At 36.8% G+C, this 18522-nt stretch overlaps 1 protein-coding gene across 2 annotated transcripts; it reads right to left on the bottom strand.

Annotated features, from left to right (window-relative positions):
• Window positions 1-12617: 12617 nt before the first annotated feature.
• LOC145062476 (Tetratricopeptide repeat (TPR)-like superfamily protein) lies at window positions 12618-15869 on the bottom strand. Of its 2 annotated transcripts, XM_079010077.1 has the most exons (2): window positions 15367-15499; window positions 12618-15274 (listed from the first exon to the last, which is right to left on the bottom strand). In XM_079010077.1, exon 2 carries the CDS (start codon window positions 15263-15265, stop codon window positions 12734-12736), a length of 2532 nt encoding a protein of 843 aa, XP_078866203.1. In that variant the 5' UTR covers window positions 15266-15274; window positions 15367-15499; the 3' UTR covers window positions 12618-12733. The 2 variants fall into 2 exon arrangements, with proteins under 2 accessions (XP_078866203.1, XP_078866202.1); XM_079010076.1 differs by having other exon boundaries at window positions 12618-15869.
• Window positions 15870-18522: the final 2653 nt, after the last annotated feature.

The raw sequence follows: 18522 nt of genomic DNA on the forward strand, positions 1-18522 counted from the left end.
CAGTCAATTCAGTACCTTTGAGTAGCAAAGACATACTTTCAGTTATACACGTACATTACTAGTAACTATAATAGATATAGTTAGGAGATACTACTTACTATTCCTAGTACAAGGAATCACACAAGATTTAGTTCATTCATGAGTCTATACTAATACATACTATGAAGAGATACTAATACATACTATGAAGAGATACTAATACATACTATGAAGAGATACTAATAAATACTATAAAGAGATACTAATACATACTATGAAGAGATACTATTACATACTATATGAATAGATACTAATACTTACTATATGGTACTGACCATTCTACACCCGGCTGTTAGCTACATTGGGAAACTACACATCGACGGATGTCTACGGTTGTACTGTTCGGCGAGTTACCATGCCGTATTTATCCTAAGACAAAAGGATATGATATTAAATGATTATATAATTTTCCTATTACTTTTAGCTTGTGACACATTCACATAAACGATAAGGTAGACTATAATTTAATTATATTAGTTGTACAGGGGAAAAACCTTCATTTTTACAGAGAAGCAAACCTTCAAAACAGTTGAGTCTTGGTAGAAGACTACATTTTATACTAGTAGGAAATATGGGATTTTCTAGGGTTTTCATACTTATACAAACTTATTCTTCAAACATTTACAAGTCTTTTATTTACAGTTTTACTAATCAATGAACTAAAATACTTATGGATTCACCAGCTTAAATGCTGATCTAAGCTTTCAAAATAACTTGTATTCTCAGGTCACCAGTAGACAGGTACGATGACCAGGTTTTGAGAAGACGGAGCAGTCAAGACTCGTCTTTTATTTTGATTACTTGTTTTCATGTCTTTTTCTATGAAAGAACACACATGTACTAAAATCTTACTATTAGTGCAATGGATTATGTTGTTGCTTGTTTACTACTTTACACTGTTGTGATACTTTACATGACGTCCTCCGCCCCAGAACGTTTCCGCCGTTCTTGGTTTTTGGGTGTGACAGATTGGTATCAGAGCTTTGTTTATAGTGAACTGAGTATATCAACCCATAAAAGATATACTAACTATAAATACAATGGGATTAAAATACTCTGACCAAGAATTTATACTTTTAAATAATAAAATATTTAACTAAGTATACATGCCTGCATTCATACTAAAATCAGTGTCACAATGACAAAAACAAAAGTATTACGATTGTAGAATATCACAAGTAAACTCGAGGATGTATGGTCAGTTCTGGGAGTGGCATTGCCTGATCAACTATGCTGGTCCGAGGAGTGATTAGCATATGCCCAAGAATGGTTGTGATATGGCAAAAAGTCTAAAAACTTACCATCACTACCACAATGAAGACATTAGGAATATTTTGTGTTACTATAATTGCTTAGTTGAGAATTAAAGATCTTCATTAATAGGTCTATAGTTGCTAAGTGGATACACTAAGGTTATATGTAACTAGGATGACATAGACTTAGAATTTGTGAAATTTTGCTTTACCCTCTGTTCCTTGCGAACTTGGAGTTAAGGCCACTTATTCGAAGTCCTATCCTGTTTTTATTACGTATAACTGGTATGCACTTTACAAGTATTGAAGTAAATGATGATGATTATCATATAATTATCTAGTTAGTACGTCTAGTAATTATTTCTTTACCCCCATTTCTCGCGTAGATAGCATGGCTGGACCCCATCCCCACGGCGACCCATACTTCCCGAACGAAGACAATGTTGGATGGTTTGAAGAAGAGCCAGAAAATGATCATCCAATCCCTTTGGATGATCACCATGCTGAAGGCTTTTCGTATGGTGTTAACTCCGAGCCCGATGTTGAGAACCTACCCCCGGTGGCTCCCAACCCAATTCCTAACCCTCGTCCGAATTTTCATGGCCCGACGCCCCCTTGAGTAGAATGCTTGGAGACATGGAGCGAAGAGCAAGATCAGCCCATGCCATTCAACGAAGACCGAAGCTTCTATAACCTAAGCGACAGAAGCTCAGCAGAGAGGGTTCTGCCAAACCTGGTCCGTAGAGTTGCCCGAAACGAAATTCAGGGCAGGACAGCTCTCCAGCATATCGCAGAGGTTGATGCCAATGCAGGAATGCATACGATCCGCACCAATCGCCTTGAAAGTGCTCGTGAGAGGTCTGAGAGAGACCATGAGGCCCTGCTACAAGCACTAGCTTAAACACGAGCCAAAGTTATAGAACTCCGAGTACACCAGAGGGTGTACGAAAGACACGTGCTTGATATGGAGCGCCAACTTGCTGAACTAAGGGTTCACCAGAGGGGCGACCATCACCGGTAGGAGATGCTTTACTTTCCTTCCTTGTTTTAAGGAATCATTTTCCTGCCTATGTCCTATGTAACTACCTTGTACTATAAGTACTTTTAGTTAGGCCTTTATGCTGCCAAAACTTTTCTACTCCGGATTTGATGTAAGACCTTCTACAAGGTCAATTTTCCCAAACTTATTACGTCATAAATATCAATGATATTGACAGTCGGCTAACTTCTGTGTCAATCTTTGTTCAAATACTTTCATCATACTATCCTTAGAATTGTATCTGAAACTCACTCTAGTCAAGTTATTAAGCTATGGTAATTTAGCTCAGGGATCACTTCCAATTCTTGTCGAAGGTTAGATAGCAATCGTCTTGTAACCATTCTGTGAACTTACTTCTACCCTTTACTAGGACTACATCATAGGGATGTAGGTCAAACTCTCGAGAACTTACTGCTACTCCTTTCATGAATGATTGAAATACGTCTAGATTCAACCATAATCACTCACACACACATTTTCTTATCGTGTAACAGAATCATGCCGTTGAAGAAAAGTAAACAACCCATCAACCAAACGCCAACTCTTCAGATTGATGCATCTACCTTTCAAGTTGCAGTCTTAGCTGTCGTGACAGCTGTCATGACTCACCTAAACGCTAACAATGCAAATGTTAGCGGGATGGTTATGAATAATTCCAATCAAAGTAACAACCAAGTACATCAACGAGTATCAAACTATCCCGACACCTCGAATCGCAAACCCAAGAGTAATAAACGAAAGTTCTGGGATAGATTTAAAGGCAAATCACCCCAAGGGACGAATAAGAGATAACAACCTATGGCAGCCTTCGCGGCCACGACATCTATAACTCCTACTACCATCCCTACAAGTATCCTAGTTATCCCTAACCCAGCCAAGCAGTATGCTGGAAACCTACCGAAGTGCAATAAGTGCAGCTTCCATCATCTAGGTAGTTGTCATCTGTTACACTGTAGGAACTGCAACAAGGACAGACACACTACCCGCTTCTGCAGGGCAAGGATCCAACACATCTTCAACCTCCAATGTCGAAATTTCTCGGGTATGCCATCTATGTGGCATAATGGGACATTTCAAAAGGGACTTCCCAACAGAGAAGAGTGACAGGGGAACAGGAGGAATTTGACCCCAGAACAACAAAAGGCAACAAAGGACCCTACTATAATATAGGTACACTTCCAATCGGCAGTATTTAAGTATACTTTGAAACTGCTAAACACTAGTGCAACTAGAGTCTTATCTTTTGCGAGATTCAGCCAGTCAAGAGGCTCTCGTGTTGCATATACTTGCTTTTTGTAGTATACCTTGTTCGTAGCAATAGTCTTGTAGTTAATCTAAAGTACTAAAACTCTGTTAGGAGTTGCACTAATGTGTTGTTTGTAACATCGTTTATTATCTAAGTCTAATGCCTCTTATTCCGAGTTGCCCGATATTATCATACAACTTGAGTCAATTCGATCCTCACAATACCAGTTTCGTGCGTACATCTCTTTCTCCGTAATCACCCTTCTAGTGAAGTTGTCATTCCAGAACTCCGAGGTACTCATGCATAGAGTACCATATGCTTCATGTCCTTCCCGAAGATACCTCAGCAAACCTCCCCGGAGTACCACTCGTACAATACGTCAAGTTCAACCTGAAGACCCATACGGTTGATCTAACGCTGAAGAAAGTATATGCAAGGGTGGTATATAATCAAGGTTCTACAGACTTAGAATTGATGATTCCGCATTTATTTCTTTTCCTTTTTTGGATGTGAGCTTAAAGAAGAATCATTTATTCGACTGCCTTTTCAATCTTAATTATATACGACTCGTATACACGAAGCTGTGATTGATGAACCAAATATCACTTCTGATATGAACTTCAGGACGAAGACTGCTCAAGACTACAAGTGATCGTACTGCATGCGAATAAACTTAGAATCCAATCAAATGCTACCCCTAGAACCGAATCGCCCTATATTATAACACTACAGAGATACAAGAATTGTCCGGTCAACTTAACAAACTGCTCAGCAATGGCTTAATAAGACTGAGTTTCTCACCCTGGGGAACTCCAGTCTGGTTCATCAAGAATAAAGGCGGATTAGTTAGTATGCGCATCGACTAATGGAAACCTCGACAAGATTTCCATTAGGGATCGTTACCCACTGTCTCGCATGGATGGATTGTTTGACCAACCGCAAGGAACGAATTACCTTTCAAAGATGGATCTGAGATCCGAGTATCGCCAATTACGAGTGTCAGAGGAGGATGTCCCGAGGACAGCCTTCCGAACTCGATACAGACACTACAAGTCCGTAGTGATACCTATCGGATAAGACCAATGCGCCCGTAGTATTCATGAACCTGATGAATAAGGTATGATGTCCTTACCTGGATCAGTTCGTCATTTTCCTTATATATTACCTACTTATCTACTCTCGTAGTAAGAAAGAGCATAGAAGCATCCACGACTCAACCTACCCCGCGAACTCAGTAACGTACATTCTACCTTCCTACTCCTCGAAACTTGAAAAAGTGCCTTTCCGTCAGGACTCTTGTAATCCCACTCGACGAGATCGATATCAACAAGAGCCTCACCTTCGTGGAAGAACCATAGTGACCATGGACCGAGAGGTCAATTAGACGAAACAAAGTTGTATCCCATTAGTGAAGGTTCGTTGGAATGCCAACCGAGGACCTGAATTCACTTAGGAGCACGAGTATCAATCGAATAGGAAGTATCCTCATCTCTTTACTTAATTATCCATACCCACTCCTGTGCCAAAAATCTAATTTCGGGACGAAATTCCCTCTAACGGGGGGATGATTTGACAACCCGAAATTTTCTACTACTTTGAAAACTCATTCAGTCAACTCAACTTAATGTCAGACTCATTCTTGCTATCATTTAGCACAATTTAGAGTCGGTTTGAGCGTTCTGAGCCTTGTACACTTAAGGGATAAGTGTCAGGGTTTATCTGCTGAAACTATAGTACACAGATCAAGCCTAAATCACCAGGACCAGGAGTTCATGGCCACCACACTAGAGTTTACGACCGTAAACTCCATGTGGGCCGTAAACTCACCCTATATGATCAAGTGTTGGCCATTTGTTCCATTTCTTTCCTTTTTTGGCCGATTTTCCCTCATTCTCTCTCAAGTATCATCCACTTTCCATCCTTAGATCATCAAAAGTGTAAGTATTCTATCCCTTGATTAGTTGATACACCTTATTAACTAGCTTCATTCATTGATTTCATCCATAAAATAATGTTTTCATAGATCATCAAGTTTCACAAAGAGCACCAAGAACACACACTAGTGTTCTTGGCCAAAACCGACCCTTTCAAGCTCCTATATCGTAAGTACTCTTGTACTAACTTGTTATGTACTAGATTGAACATGTTTAGGACTTAGAAACATCAAGAATCAAAGGTTGGAAGAGAGTTCACGGCCAAGGATCTCCCAAGGCCGTAAACTCCCTATAATGGTGCAATGTTACCCTAATTTCCTTCCTTATGCTTAGAACTTGGATTAGAACTCTCCACCATTGAACTAGGGACCTTAAACATCAAAAAGACCATGAACCCATAGAGTTTACGGCCGTAAACCCACGAGGAATGGTCCATGGGCCGTAAACTCTATAATGTAGTGCCAATGTACCACTAATGACTTCCTAAGGCTTAGACTTGAAGTAAGGATGCTTCTTTATGACTTAGAGGGCCTCAAAACACAAAATGGTATCAATTACCATGAGTTTATGGCTGTAAACTCGTGGGGGAAATGACCTTAGGCCGTAAACTCCTTAAGGAGTGGTCCTTGGGCCATAAACTCAAATGCAAAGCCCTACACCCTTTAGAAGCAACCCTAATGTACTCCTAGCACTTGAATCAAAGTGTTATCCATGTTTTAGGGTGTCTTTACTTGATTAATTAGTTGTTAAATGGCTAATTGGATACATATATGTGTTATTATATGTAAATTAGGATCCGTGTGTGTGTTCAAGTCTTCACTTGACACTTAGCATCCTATACCATCCGTTCATCCAATCCAATTACTACAGGTGAGTTCATAACCCTTAATTAACCTTTTAAATGTTTTTAAATGCTTTTATGGGGGGGGGATACAAGCTGAATCATACTACTTATTATATTAATCACATGTGATTAATAACTAGTACACAAATGGATTTACTACGCTTTTAGCTGTTTTACCAAGCATACTACTTCAAATGAATTTCTCAAACGTTTTTACATGTTAAACTAGTTATCAAACTGTCTTACACACTGTATCCTTCCTTTCAAACTCCGTTACAATTGTGTTTCAAACAAAAGATTCTTATACTTTAAACTGGTAATATCAAACAAACTGCTTTGAAATCATTTTATAAACTGACATCAAGTCATCAACTCTCACTTATTAATCCTTTCAAAGGTTTTACAAAACTTCTTTTAAACTTTTATATTTTCAAATTCATGCCTATATATGTATAGTTATATAAGTAATGTTTAAAGGACTTAGGTCTGCTAGCTCGCTTTAATTCCTTTTCCTTGTTTGGATGTGGACTTAGGGTATCAATTATTTGTCCGAATGTCGTCTAAATATTAGTTATATATTAAGTATACATATATAGACATAAAAGTTCTATCAGTCAATTCAGTACCTTTGAGTAGCAAATACATACTTTCAGTTATACACATACATTACCAGTAACTATAATAGGTATAGTTAGGAGATACTACTTACAATTCCTAGTACAAGGAATCACACAAGATTTAGTTCATTCATGAGTCTATACTAATACATACTATGAAGAGATACTAATACATACTATGAAGAAATACTATTACATACTATATGAATAGATACTAATACTTACTATACGGGGCTGACCATTCTACACTCGGCTGTTAGCTACAGTGGAAAACTACACATCGACGGATGTCTACGGTTGTACTGTTCGGCGAGTTACCACGCCGTGTTTATCCTAATACAAAAGGATATGATATTAAATGATTATATAATTTTCCTATTACTTTTAGCTTGTGACACATTCACATAAACGACGAGGTAGTCTATAATTTAATTATATTAGTTGTATAGGGGAAAAACCTTCATTTATACAGAGAAGCAAACTTTCAAAACAATTGAGTCTTGGTAGAAGACTACATTTTATACTAGTAGGAAATATGGGATTTTATAGGGTTTTCATACTTATACACACTTATTCTTCAAACATTTACAAGTCTTTTCTTTACAGTTTTACTAATCAGTGAAACTAAAATACTTATGGATTCACCAGCTTAAATGCTGATCTATGCTTTCAAAATAACTTGTATTCTCAAGTCATCAGTAGACAGGTACGATGACCAGGTTTTGAGAAGACGGAGCAGTCAAGACTCGTCTTTTATTTTGATTACTTATTTTCATGTCTTATTCTATGAAAGAACACGCATGTACTAAAATCTTACTATTAATGCAATGGGTGATGTTGTTGCTTGTTTACTACTTCACACTGTTGTGATACTTTACATGACGTCCTCCGCCCAGAACGTTTCCGCCGTTCTTGGTTTTGGGGTGTGACAATTGTGGCGTTTTTAGTGTTCTTTCCAAGAAGTAGTGGTAGATAAACAAGCTTGGAACGAGTTGGTGCTTCATGAACTTACATATTAGGCACCTTGCAAAGCTACTGGAGGAACAAAGCTTGGATCTTTCTTCTTTAATCTTTATATCTAGCTAGGGTTTTCTTCCTTGTCCCTTTTGGTTGATTTTGGACCTCCATTGGTGAGTTATGCAACTCCAAAGGATGGAAATGACAGATTTGAGGTCCCTTAGTCCTTTTTCAACATAAAAAGGAGTCTTAGTGGGTATTTTGACCTCATGCATGGGTTAAGAGCTTTAAAAAGGTCTTAATGAGGGTGTTGGGAGCATATGAGACATGCAAAGGCATAGAGTTGCCAACTTTATGCCTTAGGCCATCTTAATAGAGTTAGATTTGACTTTTGGACGTAAAGGAATCGAGTATTAAGCACTTAATGGAAAAAGTGCTTAAACCGTTAGTACGCTAGGCGTAAACCAGTGTACGCTGCACGTAAGCCCTAGAACCTCAGTACGGTACGCGTATTAGGATGGTACACTAAGCGTACGCATCACAATGGAGCCAAATCTGTTTTGGGCCTTTAAGCTTTTGGGCCTCAGTTGATTATTGGGCTTGGTGGTATTCGGGGAACTATGGGCTATCATTCGTTGTGGGCCATAGTTATATTGATTGGGCCTTACTGAGCCAAGTGGCCCATTAGGGATTTTGGACTTGGACTTTGGGCCCAATAGCAAGGGATGGATAATTGGGCCTTATGAAAGGGTTGGGAGTTTAGGTCTCCCTTTATTATTCAAAGTCTTAACAATATCTAATATTATTATTCAACACCTGTAACACCGTAAAAATTAAAACAATTTTTCACATTTGAAAAACACATTTTAAATAAAACCATTCATTCATAAAATGTCATAACATCATGTTTTTACTTCACAAATGTCTCCCATGATCAAAATACATCCAATCCCATGTGTGTACGAATCAAGCCGGCGCCGTCCCGCGGTCATCACTGGTACCTGAAACACATAACACTGAACACTGTAAGCATAAGCCTAGTGATTTCCCCAAAATACCACACTAACACATAATAGCCACCCGAGGCTGTAACTCTGTTGACCCTCTGGTCAATGTGTCTCAGTGGGGCCCTCCAGCACCAACTCTCTATGGGCCCTCTGGCCCTAACTCTAGGGACCCAAAAGTCCCAACTCTGTAACTCTGAATCATGCATATCACATATCACAACAAATCACATCACATAATAACATGCAATCACACTGGCATATAGCTCTATAATACTCTGTCTCTTAACTCTAAAAGTATAGTGAGAAGACTCACCTCGAGTATCTTGGTAAATCTCTTGAGGTCTTAAACAGTTAAGACCCACGTCCATATTTTAGATCTGACCCCTTCTAAGCCCCTTAATCCATAAAGTTGATGACTTTAAGCCTTTGCATGGCTGAACAAGTCACCAACTCTCACAATGATCCAACCTTCAACTCTAGAAGGCTAAATACACATGCATGACTTCAAACTAACATCCAAGATGGAAACTTTATGGCTCTAAATCACCAATAACACTGAAAGGGGATAGATCTCGGACCATGGAGCACTTTACACTCATAAAGTCTCCACCTTTGGGGTTTTTGGCCCTAAAAAGGGCACATACAACAACAACCAAAAGAAGAGGAAAGTTTTGAACTTTATACCTCCAAGTGTAGCCCTTTCCTCTGTAGATCTTAGATCCAAAATGGCACCTCAAGCTTTAGCTTCCAAGAACTCCCTTCCTTCTTCTTCACCAAGGCACTAAAGCACCAAGAAGCTCAAATCAACACTCACACACACTAAGGACGATGGGGCTCTCTCTTAGGGTTTCACTCACTGATATGGAGGCTAAGGAATGAGCCATAACACCCTTTAAATAGTGCACAAGGAGGATTAGGGTTTTTGCACCTGGGCCGGGTACGCCCGGCATAACTCTAGGTACGCCCAGCGTACCTTGGCAACTCCGCGTCCAAATTAAGCGCGTGAGTACGCGCAGCGTACCCCTCTGGTACGCCCAACGTACTCACTTGCTATAAACCCTCCACTCAAGGACTAAACATGCCCATTCAACAAAGAACAAGGATGAAAGAAATGTACTTGAATCTCGGGGCGTTACAGCACCGGAGGTTGCAGACTGTTAGGAGAGCAGCTTTTGTATTCAGCATACAGAGAGGTGAGTCTCCTCACCATACCAATGGGTCGAAAGCACCAAGGTCGGCCCATTAATTGTTATGTATATGCAATTTGGACTATTTTATATGCAATGTGCTAGTTGTTTCTGTGTATTGTGTATGGAAGACCTCAGGGGGTTCCCGAGGCGCTTAGGTGTAAGACCTTGGAGGGTTTCCTTGGCTTCCTAGGTCAAAGACCTCGGGGGGTTCCCGAGGCACTTAGGTATAAGACCTTGGAGGGTTTCCTTGGCTTCCTAGGTCAAAGACTCCGGGGGGTTCCCGGGGCATTAGGCTAAGACCATGTGGGGGTTCCCATGGTACCCGAAGAAGACCCTGGAAGATTTCCAGGGCTTCCTTATGTGTTGTTTTGCATGGCTTATGTGTTATGTATTGTTGTTTAGCTAGCATGACATGTTGTATGTGTTCTTATGGGTGTGCTCTGGGGAACTCACTAAGCTTCCAAGCTTACCGTTTGTGGATTTGTTGCAGGTACATCTGAGCCCAAGGGCAAAGGCAAGGCGTGCACTCTATCTCTCTTTCTCACTACTATGTTTTGGGACACTCTGATGATTTAAACAAAGCTGTAATGAATGTGGATTTGAAACAATTATGTTTGAATTTCATGGTTTATGCAAGTGTGTTTTCTAATTAAAAATGAGAAATTTCCTTGAAAAAAATTTTGGGTTGTTACATTCTCACTTGAAAAATCTCCTCTGGTATCATTTCTGACTTCGTTCGACGGGTATGTCTAAAATTGCTTCGCTGCTCCCTACTTTCAGGAGCCTTTCTTCTTTAAGTTGACAAGTTTTTCGACTTCAAACTTGTAAACGATATGATACAAATCACAATCCAGATTTTTTATACAACCTAAAATAAACCCTAAACCCTAAACAAACCTGTGATAGCCGGAGAAAGGAGACGACTGCAGATGGGAGACGACGAGACATAGGAGACGACGGGCGAGAGGAGATTGACGGGTAGAGTAGCTGACCTGGAGTTGATGTGAAACGTCGATGGTGTGGATGTTTGTTCTGAGTTTGTGACTCACTGCCTGGCACCGAAGATGGAAGATTGAGGGGGTGCGATGGTGAAGGTTCGTGTCGGCGATGGCGGTGGACAAGGGAGGCCATGACGGCGATGGATGAAGGGGTGGAGACGGTGGTGTAGGAGGGAGGCGACAATGAAATTTTAGGAGTCGTGGTTTTACGAACGATTATGTATAATCATTGTTGTTTCTTTACTTTATAAACATGCCATTATATTTTTATTTATAGCCATTAATTAAACTATATATACTTTGTTTATTTTTTTATTTTTCCTTTAAATTGTAGTATTTATTATGTATCGATTATCATAACAATTTATAAACTAATTTCTTTCTTTCATATTAAAAATTTATCATGACATCATGTAAGTCTAGAAAGAAATAAAATTAAATAACCCCTATATGAATAATAGAAAATATATTAATTTTTACTACATCCATTGATCAAATCTATATTGTATCATAAAAACTCATGATTTTACCTTATAGTTTAATTAAAATTATTTTTTATTTATATCACCCGTGGTGTTCACGGATGATAACCTAATATATTATATATGCAGCAAAGAAGTCTTTTATTATAGATACCTTAAACGAACATAACATTTAAATTTCATTTCACCTAATATAAAATAGTATTATTTTATTAAACTTATAAATAAACCATATCACAATTACACTACTTGGGTGTCATACAAGTGCTAGATAAATATTTCAAAAAGAAAAGAATTCCCAAAGTCACCAATAATCACCACAAGAGCATGCTCCATTGCTAAACCTATGAAACCGATTAGCATCTCTCACCACAATCTCTCTCCCAAACACTTTCATGATGTTGACTCAATATACACATGTTGAATTTTAAAAAAAATTAAATTGCTAGAAAGAATAACGATATAACATTAACTTGAAAAAAAAACTAAAAACAATTTAATCGGCATTCTATTTGAATTTTAAATGATTATTGTGTAATTTTAATTTTGTATGACAATTTGTATATTTTTATAATTATTCAGCAATTTCATCTACCACAATATAGAATAGCAGGGTAATATTGTCATTTTTCATCATTCAGCACATTTAATCAAATATACAATCAAATAACATGATTTATTTCCAAATCAGAGAACTTTCCCATACAGAACTTTTCCAGACAACACTTTCCGGACAGAAACTACCAAACGAGGTCTAAGTCTAAAAAAAGATAAAATTAAATAACCCCTATATGAATAATAGAAAATATATTAATTTTTTACTACATCCATCGATCAATCTATATTGTATCATAAAAACTCATAATTTCACCTTACAGTCTAATTAAAATTATTTTGTATTTATATCACCGGTGATGTTCACGGGTTATAAGATAATATATTATATGTAGCAAAAAAAGTCTTTTATTATAGATACCTTAAACGAACATAACATTTAAATTTCATGTCACCTAATATAAAATAGTATTATTTTATTAAACTTATAAATAAACCATATCACAATTACACTACTTGGGTGTCATACAAGTGCTAGATAAATATTTCAAAAAAGAAAAGAATTTCCAAAGTCACCAATAATCACCACAAGAGCATACTCCATTACTAAACCTATGAAACCGATTAGCATCTCTCACCACAATCTCTCTCCCAAACACTTTCGACACATGCTTTATCGCATTATGACAATCCCCACAAACCCTAAGATTCTTTATCACTCTAATCGTCACACATTCATCCAAATTCATCAACCCAAAAGCAATCGCCAACTTCTCACTATGATAATACAAAGACCTCTCTTTTTCCTCTTCTTCAACATCAAGCAACACATAATCTGTATCAGGAACATACCCATCTTCCTTAATCAACTTCACCAAATCCTCCACCTTTTCATATATCTTCTCACTTTCTAAATGTGATCTATCATCCACAACAAAAACATGAGCTTTTCTTTTCACATTAATCCAACTAAACCCCGGATCTTTCTTCACATTCTTCATCATCATCATTCTCCTAGAATCCGCAACTTCACTCCATTGATTCGAACCCGCATATATATTCGACAAAAGCACATAAGCAGAAGCATCAAATGGCTCTAATTCTAGAAGCTTTTTCGCGACACTTTTTCCTGTTTTCATGTCGCCTTGAAGCTTACAAGCATTAAGTAAAGCTCGATACATTGATCCAGAAGGTTGAAATGGCATGGATTCAATCAATTTCTCAGCTTCTAGAAGACGTCCACCTCGTCCAAGACAATCGACAAGACAAGAGTAGTGTTCGATGTCAGGGACAATTCCGTAATTTTCAATCATTGTGTTGAAATGTTCATAAGCTTCTTGAATCAAACCGGAGTGACTACATGCGGAAAGAACACCGATAAAGGTGACTTTATCAGGGGACAAATTAGCGACAGATTTTAATTCATTGAAAAGTTCAAGAGCTTGTTTTCCATGTCCATATTGAGCTAACCCTACTAACATTGCGTTCCATATAACAATATTTTGGACACGTGTTCTTTTAAATAATTGATAAGATTCTTCTATGTTACCACATTTTGCATAAAAGTCAATGAGTGATGTGTTGACATAAGTGTCAAGAACACAATCTGACTTTATTGCATTTGCATGTATTTGTTTGCCTTGTTCTAATGAAGTTGTTAAAGAGCTTGCTTTGATTAGGGTCGCAAAGGTAAATTCATCAGGAAATACACCAGATTGTCTCATTTTATGGTAGATTAAAAAAACATTATCTTCATTACCATTTTCAACACATCCTGATATCATAGAAGTCCAAGCTACATCATCTGGAGTTGGCATTTCATCGAACACTTTATGGGCATCTGTTATCTCACCACATTTTATATACATATCAAGAAGGCTGCTACTAAGATACAAATCTTGATCAACACCATGTTTTAGAGCATACCCATGAATCTGTTTCCCGTGTTTTGAACTTACTAAAAATGAAGAAGCTTTACACATAGTTGCTAATGTGATCTCATCTGGTTTCTTTCCGTTTTTATGCATTTGAGTAAAAAGCTCCCATGCTTCATGACTATTCCCACTACTTATAAATCCAAACACCATAGCATTCCATGATGCCAAATCGAATTCACTTTTATCTAAAAACAGAAACTTTGCTTCATTTGTTCTACCATTTCTAGAGTATGAATCAACAAGTGATGTGGACACAAAAGTGTCGTTTTCAAGTCCAGTTTTGATTGTGTAAGCATGATTTTGATCTGTTAGAAATGAAGAACATGCTCTTAATACACTTGCTAATGTGAAATTATCAGGCTTTAGTCCATTGTGTAAGAGCTTGATATATAATTTAACAGATTCTTCCATTAATCCACTTTGTACATAACTGTTTATCATTGAGTTCCATGAAACAATGTCGGTTTCCTCCATGTGAAAGAATACTTTTCTTGCTGATGTTAAACAACCTGTTTTTGAATACATGTTAATAAGACTATTGGAAACATTAACAGTGGTTTCAAAACCAGGTTTTATAGACATACAATGAATCTGTTGCCCTAATTTTGGATCATGAAGTGCAACCACAGTAGAAAGGGAGACAATGAATGTCACTTCATCATTTCTCACATTTGATCGATTCATATCAAGGAAAGATTTGATAGCAGATGAATGATCACCAGATTGATGATAATGGGACATGGTTTTATTCCAAGATATTACATTTAGAGAAGTGTCATCTTCATTGGTGAAAGATAACTTAATAGCATATGCTTGCACTTGATCCTTATAGTTCTTGGAACTATCATCTTCTTCAGAAAATCCATTAAGAAAGCATTGCAGACTTCCAATGTCTGGACATACAAACTCATTTCGATGAAAATCTGATAAAAAATGGAATGATTCTTCTTGAAGTCCTGATTTTACATATGCTTTCAGCATGACATTCCATAAGACCACGTCCCGATCATGTTCAGGCATTTCATCGAACACCATTCTTGCATCCCTTACTTTGTCAAACTTGGTATAAATGTTGACAAGAGCTCCAGAAATGAACACCTCCGATTCCAAACCAATTTTCACAGAGTACCCATGAACACATTCTGATGCCCAAACGTAATTTGACATCAAACATAGCTTCAAAACGGGGGCGAAAGTCAGCTTTGTGAGAGAAACATCAGATGATCTGAGAAGAAGCCTAAAAAGACGAAAACCCTCTTCTACGTTACCTGAATGGGAATCGCAACTAGAAGCGTAGGCTGCTAAAATCGAATTCCATGTGACAAGGTCTCGTTGAGGCATTTCATCGAACAGCCAGCGGGCAGAAAGGAGAGCGCCGCATTTTGAATACATGTTGATGAGATTGTTGGTGAGGAATCGGTCTGATGTGGTGTGCCCATGAGTTATGATTAGAGCGTGAGTGGATTTTCCGAATGACAAGTCGTTTCGAGCAATGGCAGTGCGGATGAAGGGGAACCATGGTGATTGTGAAGAGGAAGAGGAGGCGATGGTGCTATAGCAACTCTGGGTGTTTTGAGGGGTAACGTCGGGGAAATGTGATCGGAGATTGGTGGCACTAAAAGGTCTGAGGGACGAAGAACGTCGGAAGTTATAGTGCCGTTGCATTTGCGACGTTGATGTTACTCTGCATCCTGTGTGGTTGACTGCTCTTCCGCCAAATTAAACAAGAATCCGCGTCAAACACATGTATATGATATTCTTTGAAATTTTCACCGACGGCTTGCTCTCATTATTTTTAAAACTGATGTTTTTTACTTTTATATATTTTAAAATACATTATAAAATTATATTACGTCTATTTACTTTTTAAAATGTATTTTGAGCCTTCTCTTGAATTTCAACTTTATAAAAAATAACTTTCTTATCATCTATTTTGTAAACTTTTATGTTCATCGTCTCTAATATATATAATCTGATTTTTCTTAATAATTTCCGTTAGTTAAGTTAAAAATAAAACTAATGGTTTTACATACTTATTTTTATGTATGTGTTGGTATAAATTCGAGTTGGTCAATGCTTAATATAAATTTAGAAAAAGATAACTTGATTTTTTTAAGTATATGTCGATATAAATTCGAATTTGTCTATATTTCGTACATCTTTTTCTAATGTTTTTGTGTTTATTTTTATGTATACTTCCTATTTATGAGTTGGGTCGCATATAATACGTTTTTAATTATTTGAATTTTTATTCTTTAACTTTAAAAAAAGAAATCTTACTTATTTATTTTTATATATGTGTAAGTATAAATTTTAGCTTCTTTATGTTTATGTGCTTATTTTTATGTACGTTTCCTATGTATGAATTTGGTCACATATAACTCATTTTCATTAGGCGGTATATTGGAGTTAGTCAGTGATATCGACATTGTATATTTGTCTACCAACAAATGCAATTGTACATAAATTTTATTAATATAATCATCAACATTAAACTTACAAAACGGATTGGTGTTAGGGTGTCACACCCAACAAATAAAAGGATACAATATAGTCCAAAAACACTATTATATTACACTAAAAAGAAGTACAGTGCAAGCAGGTCGATCCTCAAAGACACAGGAAAAAAGTCTATAACTCTTTTCGTAATGTACTTTGGTCACAAAAGGGGTTTTGTTTTCAAGATGTTAAATAATGTAAATAACAATCCATTTTGAAAACATGTAGAAATGTAATAGATTTGTAAACAATGAATTAAATGGTTCCAATTCCAGTTCTCGTTGTCGTCATTTAACTTGATTATGCATTGATGATATTCATAATTACTATTCTAAGTTGGTACTGAAAGATATTAACATGCTCTAATACCTCTCGCTTGCCAAGTTTTCTAAAAAAAAAATACGCTCTTTGACTAGACCTAGCTTTACTAATCCAACGTAAACACACTCTTAGATTGTATTGAAAAAACGCATTAAGTTCATTAGAAGTTTCCTACCAGTGTTCATTTCTTCTCATCGAAAGTGTAAAAAACATGTGATATATGTTCTACAATAAGAAAACATATTGTTTGTTACCAATTATTAAAGGTGGCAATTGTTGACACGACACGATAAAAATACACGACACGAAACGAAATTGAGACGAAACTGAAATTCGAATTCATGTTTGTGTCGTGTTCGTGTTAAGTGTAAAAAACACGATGTCGTGTCGTGTCGTGTTCATGTTTAAAATTCGACATGAAATTGACACGATTAGCATTTATTTGTCGTGTTTTTCGTGTTTGTCGTATTTTTCGTGTTATGTATGATTAAATATTAATTAAATAAACTAATTTTTTTAGTATGTTATCTTTGTCATGTTGTGTCGTGTTTGTCGTTTTTTAATCGGTTCGTTTTTGTGTTAGTTAAAAAAAACACGACCTCGTGTCATATCGTGTTTGTGTTATATAAAAACTTGTCGTGTCGTGTCGTGTCAGACAAAAACACGACACGATGGCCCGATTTGCCACCCCTACCAATTATTAACTTCACAAGGTGATTAGGTGCCACACAAAGTCAATTAACTACATAAGAATTCAATTCATATAAGTGGTCAATCAAACACAAGTCAAATTCAAGGAATCCAGTTAGAACAAGAACACAATCACTAGAATAGGGTCATAAGCAGAACATCAAGTCATATGTATCAAGTCAGCGATCAACATATTTTGAACAAGAACTAGAAACTTTGGTGTTTTTTGCCACACATGTCTAAAACCAAATCAAACAAAGAGATGAAACTGAATGTGTTTAATACTTACAAACTAAAATTACTAGAATTTGCCATGATTATAAGCCTTCCAAAATCGCCCCTAATTGCTCCCAAAACCCTCTTTATGAAAATTGTCTCTATGAATACATATACCAATAAGTCTTCATGGAAAGCAAGTTATGAGGCTTCAATTCTAGCACCATTTGCAAGAAGGATTGGGAATGGAGAAGGCTAGAAGTCCTCAACACTTTAAGGAAAAGGGAAGAAGAAAAACAAGCATTTTTGTTCACCATATGTTTCCTTATGTACTCAAAAGTAAAAGATAAGGCCATCCCTATATTAAATGTGAGCACCAAGCTTTATAAGAGATTATGGGTTATTATCAAGTCAAACAAGCTGCTTCTTGTCCTTTCATGCATGCTCGCAATTTTATGAAGAAAGAATGGAGCCAAGAAGTGTTCTTCACTCAAACATGTAACTAGTAGTTGGATCTCAACTAAAAAACTTACTCTTAGTGTCTAATAAGTTGTATACAACATATATATTCATTACTTATAATATAACTAGTTTTTTTTTGTTATTATTTCCTAAAAACAATAATTCTAAATATATTGGTAAAATAGTTTTTTCATAAAATAATGTTTTTCGTATAAAATACAAGTGTTAACATTTAT

The sequence above is a fragment of the Lactuca serriola genome, chromosome 7, assembly GCF_051521515.1.
Source record: "Lactuca serriola cultivar US96UC23 chromosome 7, Lser_US96UC23_V15, whole genome shotgun sequence".
Taxonomy (NCBI): Eukaryota; Viridiplantae; Streptophyta; class Magnoliopsida; order Asterales; family Asteraceae; genus Lactuca; species Lactuca serriola.

What these genes read in the sequence shown, in the direction of transcription:
- LOC145062476 (XM_079010076.1), bottom strand. Translation starts at nt 15,763, where the DNA reads ATGCAACGGCACTATAACTTCCGACGTTCTTCGTCCCTCAGACCTTTT.